We start from the raw sequence: 24,509 nt of genomic DNA, 5'->3' as shown, positions 1-24,509 counted from the left end.
CTGTCATATTTTATCCTACCATCTTATAACATAGATGCTCCATTTCTCCAGAAAGTGAAGTGATTTGTCCAAGGTCATGGGGATGATTGGTCCATTTTTATTGTGGAACAAACAGCCCCAATCTCAGTGACTGCAAGTGCAAATATCTGGGTTCTTCTCTCTCATGGGTCTATTCTTGATTTTGATTCGGGTGCTGTCAGCTGGACATGGCTCCAGGCTGTAGGTTGGCTTCGGCTCTGCTCCTCATGTAGCTTCCTGGGATCAGTGACTACTTGGAGCAGTTTCTTCTCCTGGTGGGTGTCAGAAGTACAAGCAGCTGGGACAAATCACATAGCTCATTTAAAACCACTCTGTGCATCTTATCTGCTAACTCCCCATTGGCCAAATGAGTCACATGCCATACCCAGTAACAATGGTGGGGAAATGTTCTCCACCCATTGCGGTAGGAGACACTGGAAAGTTGTGAGGCAAAGGCTGTATACATATAATTCTATAACAGGAAGAAAGTGAAGAATTGGGAACAGTAATACAATCTACCATATGTGGCTAGAAATGACAATACTAGGTTCCCGAGCCAAAACATAGATTGTTCTTCTCACTTTAGCCATTTAGAAAACAGAGTTTTGTCCTTCTAAGGGACTTTGCTGTGACAGCCACCTTAAATTCTTCTAGGAACAACCCAGAATGGAAATGTGTTAACTAATTTGTGAATTAAAAAATAAACATAAACTTCGTTTATGCATTTATAATATTTTCTATTATAGAGCACCCTTATTCTGATTTTTTGTAGCCACTACTTTGTGGCAATGCTACTGCTTATTTTTGCATCATAATTTATTTGGTGGGCTTTGAGGGGCGATTCACCCGAGAAGGCTTATAGAGAAGTGAATTCTAATGTAAAGTACTACCCATTTATAATTTAGGTTTTATCTTCCTAACATTCAATGCTGAAATAGGCTTTATAGTTTTGAATTCAATCACATACTCCTATCAAGAAATATTAAATAATATTGCTTCAGCAAATGCCTGTGAAAATGTTTTGAGCAAACTGCAGTGAGGATGCACAAGGATGCTAGGAGTTTGTGCAGGGGGCCCAGACCACCACTCTTCCTTTTGCACCTTTGCATGATAATAACAGCAACAATAATCGCAGCAGAACTTGTAAAATGTTTAATCTGGTGTGCATCCTTCTAGTTTCCGTATGTGGGATGCGGCCTCAGCATGGCCGGACAAGTGGTGCATCGGTGCACACAGATATATATGTGTGTGTGTATGTGTGTATACATGTACATACATACACTACATACATATATGCATACATATATGTATGTATGTATACACATGTGCATATACATGTATATTCTAATTTAATCCTCACAATGACTATGAGGCTGGTGATATTATTATTCCCATCTTAAAAATGAGAATACCGAGGCCGGAGGAGTCAAGTGATTTGACCCAGATCTGCAGGCTCCAGAGTCTGCTCTCTTCCCCACTGTGCCATGACCACAGTGTCCACGTATACTCAGGCTAGTCTCTGGGAAAGGAGACACCAGCTACCTTGCCCATACTTCTCTTTGATTGTAACAATCTGTACCTTGTTGTGGTCAGGGCTGTGATTTCCCTGCCACTGCCCTAGAAGTGAGTTTAGAATTATTGATTGATGCTTTCCTTTTTTCTAAAGAAAAATCAACCACCTTATGGGGTGGTGAAAATGGCTCAGCAGGATGTGTTCTTTTGAAAGGCCAGTACAGGCAACAACATAAAAGAACAGACTTGTGCAAATGAACCCACTGGGGTGCATGGATCTAGGGAAATCAATAACTTAGAAAGCACTCATGTAAATATATTTTTTAAAAATGTGTTGACTTCAGTGACACTGTGTTCTTCCTTCAGGGCAAACGGAAAGCTCTGAGATACCAAAGCATTCTTGCTCTGTCTAGAATTTAACATATTTTTCTCATGATTTTCCCCTCAAGGGTTGTTAGAAGAAGATAATCAGTGGATGACCCAGATAAACAGACTCCAGAAACTAATTGATAGACTGGAAAAGAAGGTGCGTGCTTCCTTTTCTTTCTTCTCTCTCTCACTTTTCAGTGGATTCTCACCCATTATTTTTCATTGCCCCAATATGCATGGCTGCAACATGAATAGAATAACAGCCAGGATCCCAGTGATGCTATGAATGGCTGCTTGGTAATTATTTGAGTTTTTTGTTAAATATAGAAGCTCATGTTAATTCTCATTCCTCCCACCCCTACCCCTAGTTATATTTAAAACAGGACGTAGGGTTGAAAGTTAAATAGATCTACAGCATTGCCTCTTAGGTTCTCAGTGATGTGGGTAGCAGTGTGCTTGAAGGATGCAGGCGCCAGCTGTTAGGGATAACCTGGTTGATGTCTTGGGAATGTTTTAAAGTGATTCAGGGGTGGGCCAGCCCCATGGCTTAGCGGTTAAGTGCACACGCTCTGCTGCTAGCAGCCCGGGTTTGGATCCCGGGCGCGCACCGATGCACCACTTGTCCGGCCATGCTGAGGCCGCATCCCACATACAGAAACTAGAAGGATGTGCAACTATGACATACAACTATCTACTGGGGCTTTGGGGGAAAAAAGTAAATAAAATTATAAAAAAAATAAAGTGATTCAGGGAAATAGCTGTGTGATATACTAAAAGATGAGATTATATACTCGACTTCTAGAAATTAGCATATTAACTGATGATTTTTTGCATTAAAACTACCCAGTTAGCAAGCAAGTTAGGATGTGATGAAGAACTCTTCAGAACTATATTTTGTTTCCAATTATTGTATTTTTATTGACTAATTCAATTAGTACCGAATAGTCCTGATATTGTAGTCGTATTCCCTTTAAACAGCTTTGATGGAAGATGCAGCCTTTGGCAATCATTAAGAATGTGAGTTTTCTGTGCATGCCAAGCACCAAGAAAGAACATTTATGTTTGAGACAGAGTTACTGACTTTGAAGAACCCACAGTTACCTTATAAAATAAGCTATATTCCAAAAACCATGAATTAACAGATTTTTTGTGTGTGTGGTAGCACAGAACCAGGTTCATACGTATTGTCAGTAAATACTTGCTGACTGACTGAGAGATGCTGAGGGAGTGGAGCAGATGCTAAAATTGACAGGTGCTCACCTGAGGGAATGATTACAATGAGCTGGGGTGCTTGGGAAGATACCTTGTGTGTCAGGAAGGGCTTAAGTTGGCCCTTAAAATTGATGACAATTAGGAATTTTGATTGCAAGCAACAGAAATCACCTCTTTAACCAAAAAGAGAGTTTTCTGGAAGGATATGGGAGCCACAGGGGAAATCTCAAATAGGAGTCTGAGGATTTGAGCCTGAGTGTCTGAGACAGTTAGACCATTAGCAGAAAAGGGAGGGACAAAGGAGAGAGAATTGGTGAGGTGAGAAGGTGGCCTGTTTCTTAGGTGTGTTAATTTCAAGGATACAATAGGACGTCTAGGCAGTAATACCAGTCAGACGTCAGTAGGCAAGAAGTCAGCCAACAGATCAAGGTCTTAACAGCCATCTCCACAAAGGTGAAACCTCAAGTCTTGAGGATGGGTAAGGTCTCTGAAAAAGAAGATTCTGTACAAGGAACCAAGTCCAGGGGAAGCAGCCTTGGAGAGTTCCAGTCCATCTGCCACCACATCATCATTTATTAAATTTACATTGACCACTTACTGGGGCAAATAACCTAAACGAAGAGCTTGCTGCAAATCAACTTTCCTCCTTTCTAATTTTATTAATTGATATGTGAGCTGAGACTAAAAAGATTCATTGGAAAAATAGTGGCTCTGAAAATTAATTTTTCAATGGTGAAAGGTCTGGAAATCCAGGACCCTATTTGAAAACAAAACCTTGTTAAAACATAAGGATTCAGTTGTTAAATAAGTTTGGGTTCATTTAAAGAACATAAATAACTATTTTTAAAAATGGCTTCAAAGTTCTGGGAAAATCTGTCTTTATTTGGTGTCTTAAATTTACACAGTTATTTTTAAAGGAATAGCTCAAACTTAGGTTATACCTTTTTTCCAACTTTAAATCAAAATATTGTCACGCCCTTCTTTCCTAGACTTTTTTCTCCTTTTGTTTCTATGAAAGGGTTTCATTTTGAGGACAGTGTCTGAGAGGTTTACTAAATGTACAATGGGACGGTCTTCAGCATGGGGCTCCAGCTGTGTGGGGCTCAGCATGATCTGTTTTAATGAGTGGAGAAGCAGTGCAAGTTCAGTTTTCTTCTATGACTTATTCTATACTGTGCTGAATTAGATTTTTAGAGAAAAACTACCCAATTGCCCAACAGTAGCTAAGTGCGTGTCATTTCACTGCTGACTGTCTTGTCTCCTGCGGTTGTGGGCACCAGGTTTGATCTCCCCATTAGAAGCAGGCGTACCTGTGGTGGAACACGCATTATCTTTTCTCTCCACTAAGTACTTACAATAAATCTTCCCTGCGCTGTAAACCAAGCCCAATACCATTCCTGTGGGGGAAAAATAACACGAGATTTCTGCAAGTTTCTTCAGGCATTCCTTCTTGCCATTTCAGCCTCTGTGAGTATTTATGGGGATCAATTGAGATTATATCTCATGTTTTGCTTGAACTCCACAGAAAACACCTTTAATGTTTAACAAAACAACCACCCCCAAACCTCTTCAGTTTTCATGAAGTCCTGAGTGTGTCACCAGATCACAGGGTATCCTCATTTGACGGGGTGTCATGAAGGGTGTTGCACTCATCCAACTTGTTTTACGTTTTTCTAACCTTAGATCAAAGAAGGTAGAAGTGACAAGTGTACTTGAGTTGTTAGGGAAAGGCAGTCAAAGAGATCACTGTTGTTACAGTTTCTGTCTATAGAATACTTTTTAAGATTCAGTTCACATCTATATGCATTATATAAGTTTGCCTTCACAGAAGAGCTCTGATTTAGATGGGGCATTCATTCAGCCATTCAGTTATTCAACTAACATTTATTGAGTGTCTGCTTTATGCCAGGTACTATTCTGGCAGTGGGAATACAGCAGTGATCAAAACAGATAAGGCCCTGGGTCTCTGGACAGACAGACAAAAACCAAGTAAACAAATCCATGAAACAAAGTAATTTCAGATAATGTAAAGTGCCATGTAGAAAAAGTAGGGCAATATGATAGAGATGGGGGGGGCGGTGGATACTTAAAGTGGGTGATCTGGGAAGGTCGCTTTAAGGAGATGATATTTGAGTTGAGATGTGAAAGACAAGAAGGAGCCAGCTAGATGAAGACCTAGAGATAGAGAATTTAAGGCAGAGGAAACAGTAAAAGTGAATCCCAGAGACATTAAATAACTTACTGCAAGTTCCACCGCAAAAGAACAGCATAGCTCGAGTTACATAGCTCTGTTATTAATAGGCTTATGTTATTTCAGACAGTCTGGGTTTCTACAACTTTCAATTTATTTCTTATCTATTTGAAGGAATTACTGTGCATAATCCTCACTTAGCAGCTATGCTAGGATATATAGTCTCAGAATGAAGTCCTCAGATTATCTGCTTGGTTTCACTGGGACATTAGCATTATCCGTTGATCATCACAGAAAATTCTCGGGTCTTTTTAGCAGCCCTTCATTTTTAGCAAATATCAATAATGTTTTCATTTGCCTTTTAATTCAGTTTTTAATAAAGCAATATTATCACTAGAGCATAAATGTATTATTGCAGTAGCACTAATGACTATCATGATCTCCCAAGAAATGTGGCAAAACTCACAGCAAAAGAAATCAGCCTGGTCATCCTAACTTTTTCTTTTTACTGTCCTATCCTTTCCTTCTCTGCTTTAATGAATCTTCTGTCTGCTTTGTTCTCTTTTAATGGCATCAGTGAAGTAAACTTAAAGTAATAACAAGTTGAACACATCTGAAATGGCTCCTTACAGTCGATACAATGGGTAAAAGTCTTTATTGGAACAGCTCAATTAAAAAAATCAGACGTACTTCATCTCCTTTCAGATAATGAGGTTCTTTTGGTTCAATACTAGCCATAAAAGAGCTACCATTCAAATATATGGTGTTTCTTTTAATTAACTAGTTTCTGGTTTTCCCCTCATTTTTTCCTCTAACTGAAGGATCTCAAACTTGAACCTCTGGAAGAAGAAGTTATTGAAGGGAATACTAAATCTGTAAGTACTTTTTCTAGGTCAAAATTTTAGAAATAGGTACTTTGAAAACGATTTAATTTCTTCAAAATTAGTTACTGTCTTAGTGAAAATTTCAAAAAGTAAGTAATACATGGGCATATTTCATTTTGTATGCCAAGTAGTATCTTCTAAATTGTGCTTTGTGGAAACCTAATGCCTACCTCAGAGTTTTTGTGAAAGCACTTGGCATGTAATATGTGCAAAATGAAGATTTTATGCATGTATAAATCAATGGGTTCTTAGATAATTGAATGAATATGACTGGCAGAGAAGGGCAACATTCAAATTTGTGTCATAAACACATTTTGTAAACTCTGCTAGGCTGAGTGCTACACCTGAGCTGAAACTTGGTCCTATTTGTTATTATATTTCCAGCATTCAGCCCAGGGCCAAGCACACTGTAGATGCTCAGAAATCATTTTTCAAAGAAAAAATTGATGTTTAGAGAAAAGGGAACATTTATGCACATAGGGAAAAGATGTCCAGCCAGAGTGGTGGCAACTTACAGAGACTGAAAGAAAATGGACAAAGTGATCCTGATAGGTACGTTAAATGCAAAAAGTTACTGAATAAATTAACTAATTGAAAAGCAACACATACCATGCTTTATTATTTTACTTTATTTTGAGGCACATATTTATAGCACAGTCTATTTTGGGAAATTGGATGCTTGCATTTACATTTAGTGGAAATTTGGATTTTAAAATCTTGGGTACCCACAGAAAATCACTGATACCTTAAATGTACTATATAGTGTGTAGATCTTGTAGAGTCAGTCACATTTACGCAAAACAAAGATAGGAAATACCTTTCACCTCTGCACTGTGCATTTACTCCACCGGCACTGCCTATGTGATAGAAGGTGAGACTCACCTGTGGGTCAGCTCCTGTCCGTCTGTCCAGACTCACAGTACAAAGGGAGTCTTCATAGAGGAAGCTTTGAGGTTTCTCAGAAAAGTTTAATAGTAGCTGTTATGATTAGAATCCCTATAGATATGGACACATTCCCCAGATATAAGCTATATTTTCATTACACGTTCAGTGCTTTTAAAGACAGGAATGAGGTCTTTTAATTCATCAGGCACCCAGAGTTTTAAAGTAGTGGATTTTGGTGGAAAGCCGAGAGGAGAGAGGGTCGTTGAGCACACCTACTGGGAACAGCAGGTCTGTGCAGTCCCACACTCACACAGCATCACTAATTCAACAGGGCATGGAAGTACTTAAAAAACAAATGGGACTAGGACAGGTGGTTCGGTAGTCAATATTATTTAAAAGCTGGGAAGGATATTTCTTAACTATTTTCAACTATGTGTAAAGGTAAAATAAATATGCTCTTTGGGAACACGCATATAGTGATAGTTTGCACTGGTTTGTTTTTTCAGAAATAGCGGTAAAATACTTGGCATTAAAAGTTGTATTTTTTCATTAGTACGTGCATTACTGTCACTTCCTGTAAAACCTCTGCGTTCAGAATGATCAAAACAATTTTTCACTGTTATTTCACAGCTAGCACTCATAATTGTATGTTACTATGGTTCAGTGATTTGTCCTGGTGACCAAAACCAGGTCTTTAGAACTCATTGACTAGAGAGGTATTTTCCTTTACCATTAGTGAATACGTGAGAACTTTGAAAAATAAATTTCGCATCAGAAAGCAAAGAATAAATTTTTGTTTCTTTTTCAAAAGCTGATCATTACTGAGCCTTTGCTGTGTGCCCAGTGTTGTGCCACACACACACACATAATTCATTTGCTGTCACATTAGCCTCAGGAAGTGGCGCTGTTATTCGCCGCATCTTCCAGAGGAAGAAGTGAAGGGGCAGCGAGGTTTCAACACCACCGCTGAGCCCACTCTCTTCCCCTCACTGCCATGCTGCGGCTCTGGTGTCTGCTGCACTTCTGAGCGCTGAAGTCGAGTTGCGGTTTGCTAGCGAGGTTGTGAGCTAGTGGAGGGCTCCGTCTCATGCGATTTCCCACATGGAACAGAGCAGATTATCGGGTAGGCTTATTTATGCGCACAGCGAAAGTCCTGAACCCTAGCAGCTGCCGTATCTAGTTTTTTGGGTATGAGCCATTACATAACAATGAGTCTAGGATATGATTTATTTTTTTAAGTCCATTTTTTTTCTCAGCCTGGAGTAAGAGAAGTAACGTTTATTGAGTATCTATCCTGGGCAAGATCTGTACATACACTGTTCCATTTAATCCTCCCACTATTCCAATTTTATATATCAGAAGACTTAAGATGAGAAAGAGTGAGTAACTTGCTCAAGGCCACATAGGGAGTAAAAGTGAAGCCAGTTCTTTTAAGTCAACACCTCTTGCTCTTCGTGGAGAAAGAACAAAGGAAAGAGGACAAGACGATGCAGAGAGCTGAAAGAGCACCTGCCAGTGACGCCGTGCTCGAGGGTTTTCAGGACCCCTCACGTCCTTTCTGGAATGAACAGTGTGTAACAAGATTTGTTAAAGGATTTTAAGAATAGTCAGTAGCTAAAAGCAAAAGCATCTTGTTTGTTCCACAAATAACTTGATCACCAACTATGTGTCAGGCCTTGCGGGAGGGTCTGGAGATAAGGTGGTGACTGTTATAGGCTAGAAGACAGACCAGAAAGAAACACAGGCAATTAAACAAGGATCTACAATAAAATGTGATGAGGATTATTATGGGAAAGTATAGATTTGCACAGCAAGAGAATACAGCCTAATTTAGGAGGCCAAGAAATGCTTCCAGAACAACACAATATTTAAGATGAAATAAAAAAGAATAAGTAGGAGTTTTAAAAAATAATATTTATATATCTTTTACAACATTGAGTTCTAACATTGCACTAAAAGAACACTAAGGTGCTACATAGGAATATTAAAATGTTCCAAATGACTTATAGCAAGCATGTCATACAGAGAGCAAGTTTAGGAATTCACAGTTTTATTCTTGCTATACTAGGAAATAAATGTACATCAGGGATAAACCCAGATCTGAAGTCCAAGACCATGACTTTATGACTCATTGAAAATTTGGGGACCATTTATTATCTTCTAGCTATCAAGTACTAAGAATTGGGTATGAATCATTGAAAAGTGAATATGATTTTTATTTTTTTGGCTAAGGAAGATTAGCCCTGAGCTAACATCCGTGCCCATCTTCCTCTAATTTATATGGGACGCCACCACAGCATGGCTTGACCAGCAGCGCGTTGGTGCGTGCCCAGGATCCGGGCCTGTGAACCCCGGGCCGCCGCAGCAGAGTGCGCGCACTTAACTGCTTGCACCACTGGCTGGCCCCAGAAAGGTCAATATGATTTTTGAAGGGAATCGCTCCACCTGAATCCTTTCTGCCCAGTGCCATTGTTTGCTTTGTGTGGCACGTTTTCTCAAACGACTATTGGAAAAAGATGATCATTTTCCAGATATTTTCTACATTCAAAAGCAGTTTTTAAAAAGTCAGTGTAATTTCAAACAAACTTTGTTCACCTTCTGGTGCTTCTCAAAAACTGACTTTTCTTGAGCATATTATTGTGTACACTAGAATAGCTTATCATACAAGGAGTTTACAAATATAACATGTTTTTCTGCCTGTGTCCCCTCATCAAACCTGTGAAGAATGTTTTGTGAGGTAAATCAGCCCCTGCCATACAATCTTATATGTTTTGGGGGTTATTGCCCACAACTATGTCCGGGACTACCAAAACACAGTCTTGTTTTGCAGTAGCTGTTAAGAGATTCAGTGAGAGCACACAAGAAAGGCTGTGACGTTTCTGGAGACGTGCTTGGAACACAATTGTGAATGGAGCAAGCAGAGCCAGACAACGTGAAACAAATTAGTCGCATTTAAAACATTTCTCTGTCTCCAGTGATTAAAACTGAAATTTTTTGGAATAAAAAAATCCAAAGAATGAAAGGCACATGCAGCTATAACCTAATGTCACTGGCAAATACTCTTCTGTAAACTTGGATTAACCCTTCATACTTAGACTGTGCCTGTCAGCCCTAGAAGCCCCGAATATTCCACTATAGTTCCATTGTAACAAAATCCATGTAAGGTAGGTGATAAAGCTGCACTCCCGCTCCCGCAGCAAAGGAACAAAGATGGACACTACTCCACTGCACCATGAGAGAACGGTCTGTTCTCGCCATAGGATCTCAGATTTCGGTAAGGATTGCAGGCTGTGTACTTGACACAAGAGACGTATAGAAATATCATGAAGATATTAGGACTCTTTCCCCACGTCTCCATACCCCACATCCCACAGCTTGACCTCACCAGCATAGAAAATTTAAGGATTTTCTTTGGACCTCAGAAAGTTTACCTCAAATTAACCAAGATTTAAAAAGCTCCACTTGTCACAATAGTCAAAAGACGTGGGCAGGTTGTCTGGGCCTCATAAATTGATTTCTGTGTAAACGTCTGAGGAAAGGAGAAAAAAGACATGCCTTGTTTGGGTTGCAAAGTAAATTTAATTTTTCCAAATCATATTCACATCCATGTATATAAGTGAGTGAATCAATTAGCTATTGCTATATAACAAACCACCCCAAATTGAGTGGTTTCAACCACAATTCTGCAGGAAGGCATTTTGGGGTGGGATCAATTGGGTGGCTCTTACGGTCTCAGCTGGCCTCCTCTAGGCATCTGTGGTCAGCCGCATGCCGTCTTTGCTGATCTTGGCTGGCATGACTCACTGACTCAGCTCTGTTCTCTGTGCTCTTTAATCCTCCAGCACAGAGGCTGGCTAACTACAGCCCACTGACTATTTTTATATATAAAGCTTTATTGGAACACAGCCACACCTGTTTAGTTATTGTCTATGGCTGCTCTCACACCAGAACAGGAGAGTTGAGTAGTTGTGACAGGAACTATATGGCCTGCAAAGCCTAAAATATTTATTGTCTTCTTATTTACATAAGAAGTTTGCTGACCTCTGCTTCATCAGGGCTTGTTCACATGACAATCTCAGGGATCCAAGAGAAAGAGGGGAAACTTACAGGCCTCTTGGGGTTTAAACTTGCAACAGACACACTGTCACTTCTGCCACATTCTGTTGGCCAAAGCAAGTTAGCAGGCCAGCCCAGATCCAAGGGAATGGGAAATAAAATCCATGTCTTGATGGAAGAAACTGAAAAGTCACACTTCAAAGGGCATGCGTTCAGGAAGTAGTGAAGGGTTCTGGTCATATTTGCAATACACCCCACAGGATCACATAAGAATTGCCTTCGGACTAAAAGAATTATGGTGGAACAAGTGGATATATTTATATATCTCTTTAGGAAAGCCCATGAGAATCATCTGAGTCATTGTTAACCACAGATACCTGATCAAGAAGTCCCTGCAGATTTCTGTCAAAAGGACACGTCTGCAATTATTTTGGGAGAGATTTACTTTAACTCTTAGTTATTGATATTAAAACCAGTGCCTGGGAGAGTCATACAGCAGGCTGGCTGTTCATTACATGACCTTAGGAGATAATTTTAGACTTGTATCTACTGATTCTTGATCCCTGATCCTGAAGGGAAATAAAAAAAGCTCAATTAAAATTACTGAACTCATTAGGGTGGCTGGGCTATGGAGACAAATAGATCCAAAATGTAAAATGATTTCAACATAATAAAAAGTTTGTTCCTTGCCCAGTAAACTATCTACACAATGATTCAGGGACGTGGACTCCTCTCATCTGTGGCTCTGCCATTCCTAAGGCACGTCTTCATCCTACCAACAGGAAATGGAAAGGATGTGGAGGAGGCTCACATCCTTCTTGAAAGTCTTCTCTCAAAAGCAGTACACAGCACTTCTGCTCATGTTCTCTTGGTGAGAACTCATTAGCTGGCTCCACCTAACTGCAAAGGATGATGGAATATGTAGTCTAGCTGTGTACCTAGAAAGAAGAAAGAATTGGATTTTGATGAACAGCTTGGAATCTCTGCCACAGTCTACCTTCTGGTCATCAGATATTTATTTGCATCCTTCTTTTCATATATATAGCACATACTCACAGACCCCTTCACAAGGGAGACCACCCAAAGTCTCTTCCAGTACTGCTTCTATCTCAAAATCCAGCATCCCTGAATGATGGTCAGTCTTCTGTGTAGGGTTAGGATGTAGTCCCTTGAGGTCTGACACACTTATGAATAAAAAAGAGGTAAGTTATCTCTACTGCCCCCCCCCGATAAAATATTAGTGATAAAACTGGGCCAGGATAAATGCCATAAAAACTGCCATTCAGAAAAGGGATGCCTAGGAAACACAGCATCTACTGGTTCATTGCAAAAATGGATTCATGCTGGGAAGGTATTGTCAATGAAGGAAGTTCCGTGATTAGACGTGGGATCTCCATTTTGGGAGGAAATCTGTTGTCCGTTGTTGTTCTTTTGAGAGTGCGTTATCCTCCATGACCACGTCTGAAACAGCCCATTGGAGAATATTACCTTTCTTGGGGATTATGCAGTATTTACAGCTTGCTTCCTGCCCATGTGAGTTTGGAGGCCTAAACATTATTTTAAGCAATAAACAGTCAAAGGATTTTAAGTCTGAGATCAAGATTTATTTGGCAATACAGTCCCATCAAAAATTTAGTAGAATTGTGATCAATTTACATATAGTCAGTTTCATGTGCTAGTAATCATACCTAAAATTACTCCTTAGACATAGTTTACCAGCCTTGTTTATTTCTTTAAAACCCTGTGAAGATAAGAATTCTGTTTTGATCCATTACTGTATACCCAGAATCCAGCACCTAGTATTTACCTGTAGGAACACAAAGTAGGAACATTTGTTGAATATACAAAATGCCTAACAATACCTACAATGTAATTGACATTCAACGAACGGTAGCTATTCACATGAAGTGAGAAACTCATTGGAATAGGAGACAGTAAACCAGGGGCTTAATTGTTGCTCTGTCACTACATAGCTGAGTAATGTTTTGCAAGTTATTTTCCAAATCGTCCTTAACGTTGTTGTTGTTTTGCACTTTTATGATGCACCCCTCAATCCTTTTTTTTTTGCATTTTTATGATTCACTCCCAACCCTTGATGAGGAAAGGACTAATTTTGAGATCAAATACCATGAGAAGCCCATAGGCAGATCTTTAGTGGTGCTATAATGGTAGTAGGATTTGTTACAAGTTACAAGGAGCAGTTGGCATCCAACCCAGTGTGGTCCATTAAATGCAGGCTCCATTTAATGCTGTGAGATTTTGAGTGGGGCCTATTGTGTGTGGTTAATATGTTTGAGAACCCTGTGATGGTTCATGTGCCTTTGGAAATGCATCAGTGAACACATTTTTTGAAATGTGGTTGTTTGTAATGATATTCACAATATGTCTAATATCACAAAACATCCAAGGAGAAGCGGGAGCTGTGTGCTGGACACAGTAGGACTTCTCTTTAGGATTTGGTGACTCTAGGTCAGTGATCCCAACACCGCTGCACATTAGAGGCACTTGGGAAGGTTTTTGTAAATAAAGTGTCTGCACCCCACTCCCAAAGATTCTAATATAAATGCAATTTTAAAACCTCCCCTGTGATTCTAACAGAGAACCACTGCTTTCAAAAGGGAAACATGTCATCGTGAAGAACACTTTATCATCTGTTGCTAGAGGCAAGGAAAATATCCTGCCTATATTACAGCTTTTATACAATATTATTACTTAGACTAGCCTTAGCTTTCTTGGTGATATTTTTAGATGAGAGTTGGTTGCTTTGTGAGGAGGGATGGGACGGGCAGTAGGGGGTTGGCGTAGGGAGGCTCCATGCCGGCCAGCACAGTAACACTCGTCCCTTCCTTGGCAGCACATCATGCTTGTGCAGCGTCAGATGTCTGTGGTAGAAGAGGACTTGGAGGAATTCCAGCTTGCTCTGAGACACTACGTGGAGAGTGCTTCCTCCCAAAGTGGGTGCTTGCGGTAAGTGCTGCTGTGCATGCGCCGCTGCGCATGCGCCGTAGATGAGGGTAGGTCTGGAAGATGCGTTTGAGAATCCACACATAAAGTTATGCTGGTCATTCCAGCCCTCTGGGAGATGCATTTTGTCCAGTTTAACTGGGTGTTTTGTCTTTACCCTTAGACTCCATGTGGATTTGATCATTAGGGCACCAAGGGAAATAAAATGGAGAGAACAATTTGAATGAGAAAAGGAGTTTCAAATGGACTGAAATTCTCCCTTTTGCATCCAGGCAGACCCACACCCTGATTTAAAATCACCTGTGGTAGATGAGGCCCAACTCCAGTGCATCTAGCTCTGATTGCTCCCTTGGCAGCAAGCCCTGTGGCCTAATAACCATTTCAGCCATTATGACATTGCACCATCTCTGACGTCTTCATTGCAGACCTTGGTCATTTAAAAAAAAAAAAAAAGTTCTTCCCATGGCCACTCCAGCTCAGACTTCGTTATCTCTATTATACTAAAATATACTAACTATTCATCTTCAGTTTCTCCACTTTAAGTGGTCCAATAAATAGCTACTAGAATAATTTTCCAGAACAATTATCATAGAATTCCCTTGATCAGAAACCTGCAGTAACTTTGTAATGAGTGTCTTATCAAATGCTAGATGTTTATCCTGACCCTACGATTATCCTGCCAGCAGACCCAGGAATCCGTAGCGCTGCTGCCATTTGCCCCCGTCACTGAGCGCTGTGCCTCAGCAATGCGCAGCTGACGTTTGCCTTTCCAGCGTAAGCGGTGTCTTAGACCTGGCCACCTCCTTCCCAGAAATGTGTACCCAGCTGCAGGTCTCTGCCAGCCAGTGCTCTACCTCAAGTCCACAGCCCAGCCCGACTCACGTGCTTCTGGAAAACTGCCACAACCGAATCTACCCCTACCTTGGGAGCTTGTTTAAACTGCATATCATAATGCTCTTCAAATATTGCTTTGGGAAAGCTTTTTAGCATGCGTGTGTGTGTGCATGTGTGTATGCACACACAGAAACACATACTTCATGTCTCTGAGTGCTTTGGTGTTCCTCCCAGTAATTAGTTATATTTTATTCATATTTCAGCATAATACTTCCCCAGCTAAGAAGTCTGGCTCTGGAATTAAACGTGGGATTGTTGTATTAGATTTGTGGTTTGGGGAAAGACCCTTACTGGCTCTAAGCCTCAGTTTCCTCATCAAGATCCTCATGAAATGGTTGTGAGGATTAACTGAGGGCTCAGCACAGTGCCTCCCATCCACAGAGGCCCAGGAAGTGTGAGCTGGGGTCAGTGGTGCGTTTACTGTGGCTTCCTCGTTGTCTGGCTGGCTGACCTCCTCTCCAGAGTATAAGAGGACTTGCTGAGAGTCACTGATGTCAGACAGCTCGAGATCTTCCCAGGAGTGCCTTTCTAACAGGGACACAGGAAATGGAAATGCTGTGTTTCCTTTGTTGTTGTTGTTCTGCTTCACAACAGGCTCAGAAGGGCACAAATCAAAGTCCCATGTTAGTCCTTTTAATTCAGTGCCTTAAGAGAGATTTGCTGAAGTGAGAACATATGTAGTTTTAAAAAGTCTATTCATTTAAGAATAAAACTGAATATTTAGAAAATGCACAAAGAATCTATGTATATCATCCACAGTGTAAAGTGCAGAAAGTGGAGCTCAGTAAACTTTTATTGAAGTATAATTGACATACAATATCCTATTAGTTTCAGGTGTACATCACAGCTATTCAATATTTATATACATTGCAAAAATGATCACCACGATGAGTCTAGTTACCATCTGTCACCATACAAAGCTATAACAATATTATTGATTATATTCCCTATGCTATACATTACATCCCCATGACTTATTTATAACTGGGAGTTTGTGCCTCCTAAACCCCTTCACCTATCTTGCCCACCCCCCAGCCCTCCCCACTCTGGTAACTACCAGTTTGTTTCCTGTCTCTATGAGTCTGCTTCTGTTTTGTTCTGTTTGTTTTGTTTTTTAGATTACACATATGAGTGAAATCATATTCAGTAAACTCTTTTTTGATTAGTGATGATATAAAAAAGATAAAGTCTGGTTTGGTGTATCACAATCTCCAGGGATAGTTTAGATTTTTTACATTTATAAACATGGCACAAAGTTTGATTATCTTTAAGGTTCAAAAACATTGCTTTAATATATGTTGGGAAAATGACCTGAAGCTACTAGAACAGCCCAGGGTGAGGGAAACAGGCTGTGAGGATAAGAGAGTAAATACATTTGTGTTGCCTGCCGCAATCTCTGTTCTGTCAATAACCAGGGGAAAAAATCGCTCCCTCAGCTCCAGCTGTGACGTAAAGGAAAGGAGAGTATTTTTCCTGTAAGATAAATTGAGACTCTCAGCTTCTCCTTTTCCTTGGCAAGACAGCTTTGTTTTTTAACGACTCTTCACTCATTTTTTTTTTTTTTTTGAGGAAGATTAGCTCTGAGCTAACATCTGTGCCCATCTTCCTCTATTTTGTATGTGGGATACTGCTACAGCACGGCTTGATGAGCAGTGTGTAGGTCCACGCCCTGGATCTGAACCTGTGAACCCTGGGCCACTGAGGCGGAGTGTGCAAACTTAACCACTACACCACCGGGCTGACCCCTCTTCACTCACTTCTTATTGCTGATTTTTCAGCTGATTTCTTTCTTTTACTGGAATTATCAAAAAGTAGACTTTATCAGATGGAATGAGCATCAGAGAATCTCCACACATGGATGGAAAATATGTGGAATGCACGTTATGCCAGTGTGCCTAACTTCAGTTGTACCAGTTAATCAGATTCAGTTTTCTGTGTCAACTGATGAATAATCACGTCACCCATGCCATCAGTCATGCTCCACCGCACCGGCACAGCTGCCTAGTGCTGGGCTGATGAAATAAGGCTCTAGGAATCATCAGAGTTTTGCAGTTTCTTCTTCTCCCGTCATGTTTGGCTCAGCCTCACCTGGGTTAGACAGGAAATGCTGCCATAAAATAAAGTAGAAATTAAGGATGTCCTAGATTAGGCATTTGCATCCATTTTCTTGTTTAATCTTGACTGCAATCATCTGAGGTGTATATCACATCCAGTTTAGGAGGAAAAGGCTCAGATGGGTTAAACAACTTGCTTAAGTTTATCTGACTCCAAAACCCATGTTTAATCTTTCTTGCCAAAATTTGGTCATCCTTGGAGTTTCCTAGACTTTTCTGTGGTTAACCAGGAGTAGAATGGACAAGATCCCTCCCATTTCAATTACAAGGTCTTACTTTTTTAAATTCAGGCCACTGAATTAGAGAGGTCTTTGACTAGGTATTTGACTAGGAGACTCACAGGTTTGGGGGCTGACAGAGGCTTTGTCAGAGTAGTCAGTGAAAAACTCAAGCAGATCAACTCTGTGACCCATGTATAACACACACACTTGCACACATGCACATATGTGCACGCACACACACACTTGCACGCACACACATTGATGCTCTTTTTGCTATTTTGTAATTATGAAGGCTCATTAATCCCAGTGCTTGGTGTGGAGAGGTACCAACTGAATATATGTGGTGTACACAGTGTGTTCTCCATGCTTAACACCAGAAATGGTGAGAATAGTTTCTGCTTTGAATGATCTTACAATCCAGTTGGGAAAACAGGATACTCATTCGTGAGCAATTAACGCCGTATTCATGGCCTAAAATTTCACAGCTGTTATGTAGAATAAAATGATTTCTGAAGTTACTCTCAGCTATGAAATTTTAGAAGTTGTATGTGTTCTAAACTCCATGCCATGGGCCTAGGCAGCACGAATGTGGCATTGTATTATAAACATCAACCCTGAGACTTTTACCATGGCCAAAGTAGAATCCTTAAGAACTAATGGTACCTGTGGCACACTGAGCCATGAATCATTTATCAGCATTTTTATATAGATGAAATAAATTAGTGAAATTAAATTATACAGATGAAATAAATTTCTCCTTGATGTGGAGAAATGCGGGGACTGTCCCTCCTGTTGTGCCTTTTCTCCAGTGGTCAGGCTCTGTGATAAGGTAAGGCATGCAGGGAAAAGAGGAAGCCAAGAGGAAGGAAGAGTTTTTTCCATGATGAGCCAGTTGCCTTAGGTAAGATCTTGAACCCCAACTGTTCTTGAGCCAACCCTTTTCCCATAGAAGCCATTTCACTGACATTTTCCAATTGCTGGAACTATTCAAGGTCTCTGGGAGCTCAAGGCTGAAGCTCTTAGGACTGCATCCAGGGACAGCTTAACCAAAGAACTCTCGCTGCAGCCAGTGAGTGTTGTGTCACAGGAAGTATGAACACATCGAGGAGGAAGACTGAAGGCGTTTAGGTCAGTGGAGTCACATAGCAACAGCTCAGAGGTGTGCTGCGTGATTCTACGTTTGCCAATAATTGAAAGCTAATCATTCAAGCTCTAAGCCTTTTTAACAGAAATATTGCTGACAGAAACATTTTTAAAAATTACTTCATAATTAACTTTTCTTGCTGTCTCAGTGTCATCATTGCATATGTATCATTATCTGTATCGTACAGTCTCAAATAGCAATGTCCTTAAATGTCACTGCTATATATTGGTCCGTTTCACCCTTAACTAAAAGCATCCAGTCTGGTAGAACAATTCTGGTTAGCATTTTCACCCATGTCCCTTTGAGACAAAAATCTGCACTCTCTGCACTGGTCTCTCTCTCAGCTCTGTCATCAGGCTCTTCGCCAGATGGCCTACAGTCAGAAAGAAAAAGGGAGCTATACCAGCAAGCCTTCCTCTCATGTCTGAGCCTAAGGATGCAAACGTTTCCCAGAAGCCCTTGCTTCCTGGCATACTTCCCTTGGCATCTCATTGGCCCAATTCAAGTCACATGGTTATTCCTGACTCCAGGGGAGGTTAGGAAACAAGTATCCAGCAGAAAGGAGTGAGGCTGTGATGACTGTCTCAGCCAGCACTGACTGGTACAGTGGATATACTGCAGACGAGCGACAGCAGGGCTCTGTTAGACAGGGGGAGTGACAGTCGGGGAGGCAACAGACAGTGTCTGCCACATGACCCCCAGAGTGACTGTGCAGGTAAAATGACTTCATCCCTGGGAAATGCGTAGATCAGGGCCTGGAACAGAACAACAGTTAGCAATCATCACCACTGTGATTAGTGCATATAAGAATATAATTATGATTATCAGCATCATTATTGGCTTGCTGCCTCTCATTGTTTTCATAGATATGTCTGTTTTTCCCTCAGTTTCTTTTCCCTCCTGTTCCTTTTACTTCTGTCATGCTTCTCAGCTTTGACACCATAAGGCTTAGCTTTCATCACTACTCACCCAGTGAAAATGCTACTGTCTTTTTAGCTGTTGAGCTAAACACACACACAATATCCGAAGTACTGGGCTAAGCATTCTTTGTGCAACCCCTTATTTAATCCCCATAGTACTACTGTCATCATTTTACAGATGAGGAAGTACTAGGCCCAAGGTGACAAAGCTAGTGAGTGGTGGATGAAGGTAAGCCTGTTAGGCCATACTTCAAACCACTATCTTATCACACTGTGATATCTTCTTCAGTCCTTCAAAAACTTGAGAATTATGCTAAAATTTTGTGATTTTCTTTTAGTCTTATAGGTAGTCTAGAAAAAGGAAAGTTCAGGTAGCAGGATAAGTGGGTTTTTAATGTAATAAGTTGTACAAATGAATTAGTTTGTAGAAGGCAGTTCATGAAGAGCCTAAAATGCTAGCCTAAGTATTTTAAACTTTATCCTAAAAATAGTCATGGATTAAAATTTGTCCATTACATTATCAGGTTATGTTTGGAGATTACAGACCTTTTAAGACTATGATGGAAGCTATGGATTCTCTTCCTAGAAAAAAATAGATACACACATTAATTTGCAGCTCATTTCTGGATTTCAAGGAAACCCGCCCCCCCCCGCCCCCCCCCCAAGCCTATCCATGACCTCCTGGGATTAGAAAATCTCTGATTTCACTTTCTATTCAATTCCTTTGATTCTATTATAAACCTTTTCCCCACAATCTGAAATTAAGCTAACAATATTTGCTACATCATACCTTAATGAAGCAAGCTAGATAAACAACTCTATGAAAAACATTAAACTATTTACAGGCAAAGAGCTAAAGAAAAAAAGTATTAAAATTTCTGTGTGTAGTTACCACCACCTGCTGGTCACGCTTAGGTAAATCCTAAATCTACATTTGGCTTGACTATTATACTGGTATGTGTTCTTTATTCTCTAATAAATCAATATCTTTTTTGTTTTTCCAACCTCTTATTTTGATTTCTAATCTGAATATATTGTGAAACATTAGGCTGAACAAGCCAGACTTGTGGAATTAATTTTTTAAAGGCATCTTTATACTGGTCTCCCACTCTCCCTTAAGTTTATGAATCTGTCCCCTCCTCCTTTCTTTCTACCTTAATTTGGATCTTCATCACTCACCTAAGTGATTTCACCACCTTTCTAGCTTTTCTTCCTGCTTTTTACTTTTCTCCATAGGATACCTCACACTGCCATCAGAAGGATCTTTTAAAACCATGACACTGTACCTGTTTTAAATCCTTCAGTGGTTCTTCATTGCTCCTCACCGCTACAGGATTAAATCCAGCCTTCGCCTCAACTTGTCTTTTCAACCACCGCCCACCACCCCTCCAAAACATACTATATAGGCTTTAGCCATTCTCAGGCTAATCAAAGAGCCAGAAGAAACACATTTGTCTTCCCTAAATTGGAAAAGCAATTAAAAAAAAAAACTACAATTCTGGCCAGAATGTGGACTCTCAAACTTGATCTGGACAGAAAGGTGAGAGGTGTGTGTGTGTCAAAGAGAAAGAAGGAAGACCTTTGGGCAAACTAGCAGTCAGCTGTGTAGCAGCAGTGTGGTCCAGGTGGCTCAGCTGGCTTATAGCAGGACCCCAAACAGAAGCTGTAAATCCAGGGACAGGAGTAAAGGCCAAGAATTTGGCAAGAGCTCTAGAGGCTGACAGGATCAATCCAAAGAGCTACACTTGAGGGCAAGGGCAGTGGCAAACACACATTTTTCTGAACCAGGGCACAACGGATACTCAATCTTTTTGAACAAATAAATGAAATATTACAAAAATCATATTTGTGATGTCTATAATATACTGAGACAGTCTTCATGATGGCAAACCAGAAAACTAAAAAATTATGTCAAACAGAGATACTGAAGTAATCAATTCTTGACAAAACTTTCAATTTTCTTGTCTTCAATTTCCTGTAGCTAATTATGCCTTTTTTCTTCATTTCAGTATTTCTATACAGAAGCTTTCAAATGAATCTCGCTATATGATTTATGAGTTCTGGGAGAATAGTAGTGTGTGGAATAGGTAAGTTATGAGCAGGCCTTTTTTTTTTTAATTGCCAGGGAGTAATATTACATGATGTAATTTTAGGGCTTGTAGGAAAAGCTCCATTCCCTTTACCTTACCTTAAAACCTGTCCCATTTGCTCATTTTCTTAAATTCCACACTTTTAGGAATTTATTTCATGGATTAGAAACCACTTTTCTCTTGAAGCACAAATACTTTTGGTGATGATCTCACTTTAAATATTACCATTTTACCGATGCTTCTGGTAAGAAGATTTAGATGTGGCTCATGAGTGTCTGAGGTGGGGGGACAAAGGACACAGACAACGAAGGATGAGAAAAAAATTTACTTCCTAATTTTTCATAAGCTCTGCAGTTATTACTTTATTTTACAATAAAACTATATATAATGGTTAAGATCAGCACAGCTTAACTTTTCTAAATGTAGACACTGCAAATAAAAGGGAAATTCAAGACACTGGGAAAAAAACAAGTTAACGTCTCTTGGTAATCATTCTACAGTGTATATCAAATCATCACGTTGTACACTGAATATATATATTTGTCAATTTTCCTCGATAAAGTTAAAAAACAAATCAACTTCTTTGAAGTTAAAATAATAACAAATATATCATTAGAAAAATGTGATGAAGGAAATTTTTGCTATTCTGAGATTATATAAATAATTCTAGTTGGTTTTAAATGGCACAGAGAATATAGCTCTCCAGTGAGCCCATACTTAGGGTGTTAACTACAGTAATGGAAGTAACAGAATACTTGGAAATTTAGTTGATACGTACTTCACCTACAAATTTTATTTTTGTGGCTATTTTAAGGCACTTTGTGCTATAATGCATAACGACACCAAGAGAATTTCAGGCACAGAAGGGAGCTTTAAAGGCAACTTTTTCAACTCTGTGCTTCCAGGCCTACAGTGTAAGATAGATGATTTTTATTTCTTTTTATTCTGTAGGGGTGGAAATTCTATAGCCTCTCTTTTTAGCTATCCTATTTCTTAAACATACTGACAGCCAAGATATTCTTTCTGTTTAAACTTCTTGCCACAATTAAAGCCTATCTCCTTTTGTTTTATCTTCTATAGAGAATTAATGTTCTCCTGTTTTTAAAAATATTCTTTTAAAAATTTATGATAATTGTTATATTCCTTGAGTCTTTTTTTTTTTAAAGGCTAAATAACCTTAAAAAGAAGTCTGTATTCAGGCACTTAATCCAAATCATCCAAAACCTTGCCACCTTGACTGAATTTGAACTCTGCTATACTCTGCCTTAGGAAGATATGTAATAAAAATGCATGGCTTTAACCTATAATTATTTATACAGCCACCTTCAGACGAATTATAGCAAGACATTTCAAAGAAGTAACGTGGATTTCTTGGAAACTCCAGAACTCACATCCACTATGCTAGTTCCTGGTAACTATCCTGGGTTCATAATGCTTCTATGTGCTTTTGTATTGTCTTTCACTTTTTAAAAAATAGTTTGTACTTTCCCCCCACAATTTATTGATGGTGCTCTCTTTATTATTTCTTTATAGATCTTAAAATTTGAGAGTGGAGGGAAAAAGTAAGAGATCTATATATTCCATCGCCTTTAGTCCTTAGTTGAGCCTATTTGTATTCCTGGCTGTGTTAAACCTAATGTTAGTCATTTGCTGGTCACCTTTAAAATTTTAACACATTTACAGTACAAGTCAAATCATGGTATTTCAAATTATTCAAATGCTTTACTACATTATAGTGTATTGAATAAAATTTGAAATAAGTGACCCACAGACTAGACATTAGAATTATATTAGAAATAATTTACTATAATAGCTGCTAAAATATTATTTGTATTTTGGGGAAAGGAGAAAGGAAAGAAATTTGAAATGAAATTGTCTAAGAATTCTGGCCTAGCCAAAGCTCATTTAAGATAACTGAGAACCAAAATTTATTTGCTCATCTACCCATCCATTCAATTACAGATTAAACATATATTTACTGAGTTAACACTCAGTGCTAGGCACTGGGGTTAGTGGGGTGCTTAGCCTGTTTACTAGCACTGATTGAGCTCCAATTTTGAACAAGCATTGTGTTGGGAGGTAGAAAGGGTACAAAGTAAAAATGCAGTCCCTACCCGTAAAATGCTTTCTGTCCAGTAGGAAAGACAGATGTTTGCAGGAAAAAACCAAGCTCAGGGCATAACATAGTAGTTATTAGAGTCATAATGTGCTATGTGGATTTAGAGAAGTGATTGCTTCTTTAACAGTTTTTAACGAGGAGATGATCCTTGAGGTGGACCTTAAAAGATGAGATTTGGACAATAAAGGTGGAGAGGAAGGGTACTTCAGTAGAGGTAAACTGTAGACACAAACAAATGCAAGAAATGCTGAATGTGCTTGGCCAGTTGGTGCAAAGGTATGACTAAAGCATAAGGCTTATATATGGTACATGTGGAGAGAGAGTAGGAAATGAGGTTGAAAATGCCATAATGAAGAGTTTGAACTTTCTTCTTACAGTGATACGGAGTCATTAAAGGTTTTTGAAAGGGATAGTGAATGCTCTAATCAGTAGTATCTATGTCAGGAGGGAGAAAGGTGGATGTCATAGAGAGGAGAGAGATTGGTCAGGCAGGCCAATAATCTAGGCCAGGATAAAGAAGCATCTGAACCAGGAGCTGCCCAGAGTTCCCTGCGGAAACAATTTTCAGGAGTTAACCACAGCAAGATGACGGCTGAAGCCTGGGATTGGTGAGCAAGTGTATAAGAAAGAACAAGATATCTAACAGAAGCCTGGGAAAATGCCTTTAGTTAGAAGGTGGGGAGAGAAAAGCCTCTTTGTTAAGGAGACTGAGGAGAAGCATAGGTCAGAGAATCATAGTAGTAGAGTGTCAAGGAAACCAAGAGGAATAAAATGCAAGGAACTGTGCTCTTCAGGGACCTATGTAGTAGAGTGTGACTAAAGAGAATGGCACTGAAAATTGGATTTGACAAGAAGTCAGTGTCCAAGAGTACAGTTTAATAAAGTAGTAGGAATTTAAAAATTAGGGCAGATTTTG

General features: G+C 39.6%; 1 protein-coding gene across 2 annotated transcripts in view; it reads left to right on the top strand.

The window, feature by feature from the left end:
- The window catches only part of NECAB1 (N-terminal EF-hand calcium binding protein 1), a 167,466-nt gene that overhangs the window by 138,499 nt on the left and 4,458 nt on the right, over positions 1-24,509 (top strand). For both annotated transcript variants that reach the window (XM_004431156.3, XM_087447690.1), the window contains 5 exons: positions 1,980-2,056; positions 6,124-6,177; positions 13,982-14,094; positions 21,394-21,471; positions 22,794-22,885. In XM_004431156.3, coding sequence (XP_004431213.1) covers positions 1,980-2,056; positions 6,124-6,177; positions 13,982-14,094; positions 21,394-21,471; positions 22,794-22,885 — 414 coding nt within the window. The remainder of the gene's footprint in view (positions 1-1,979; positions 2,057-6,123; positions 6,178-13,981; positions 14,095-21,393; positions 21,472-22,793; positions 22,886-24,509) is intronic.

The sequence above is a fragment of the Ceratotherium simum genome, chromosome 23 (assembly GCF_057802395.1).
Source record: "Ceratotherium simum simum isolate JZ-2026a chromosome 23, ASM5780239v1, whole genome shotgun sequence".
Classification (NCBI taxonomy): Eukaryota; Metazoa; Chordata; class Mammalia; order Perissodactyla; family Rhinocerotidae; genus Ceratotherium; species Ceratotherium simum.
This window is presented reverse-complemented; position numbering and strand designations above follow the sequence as displayed.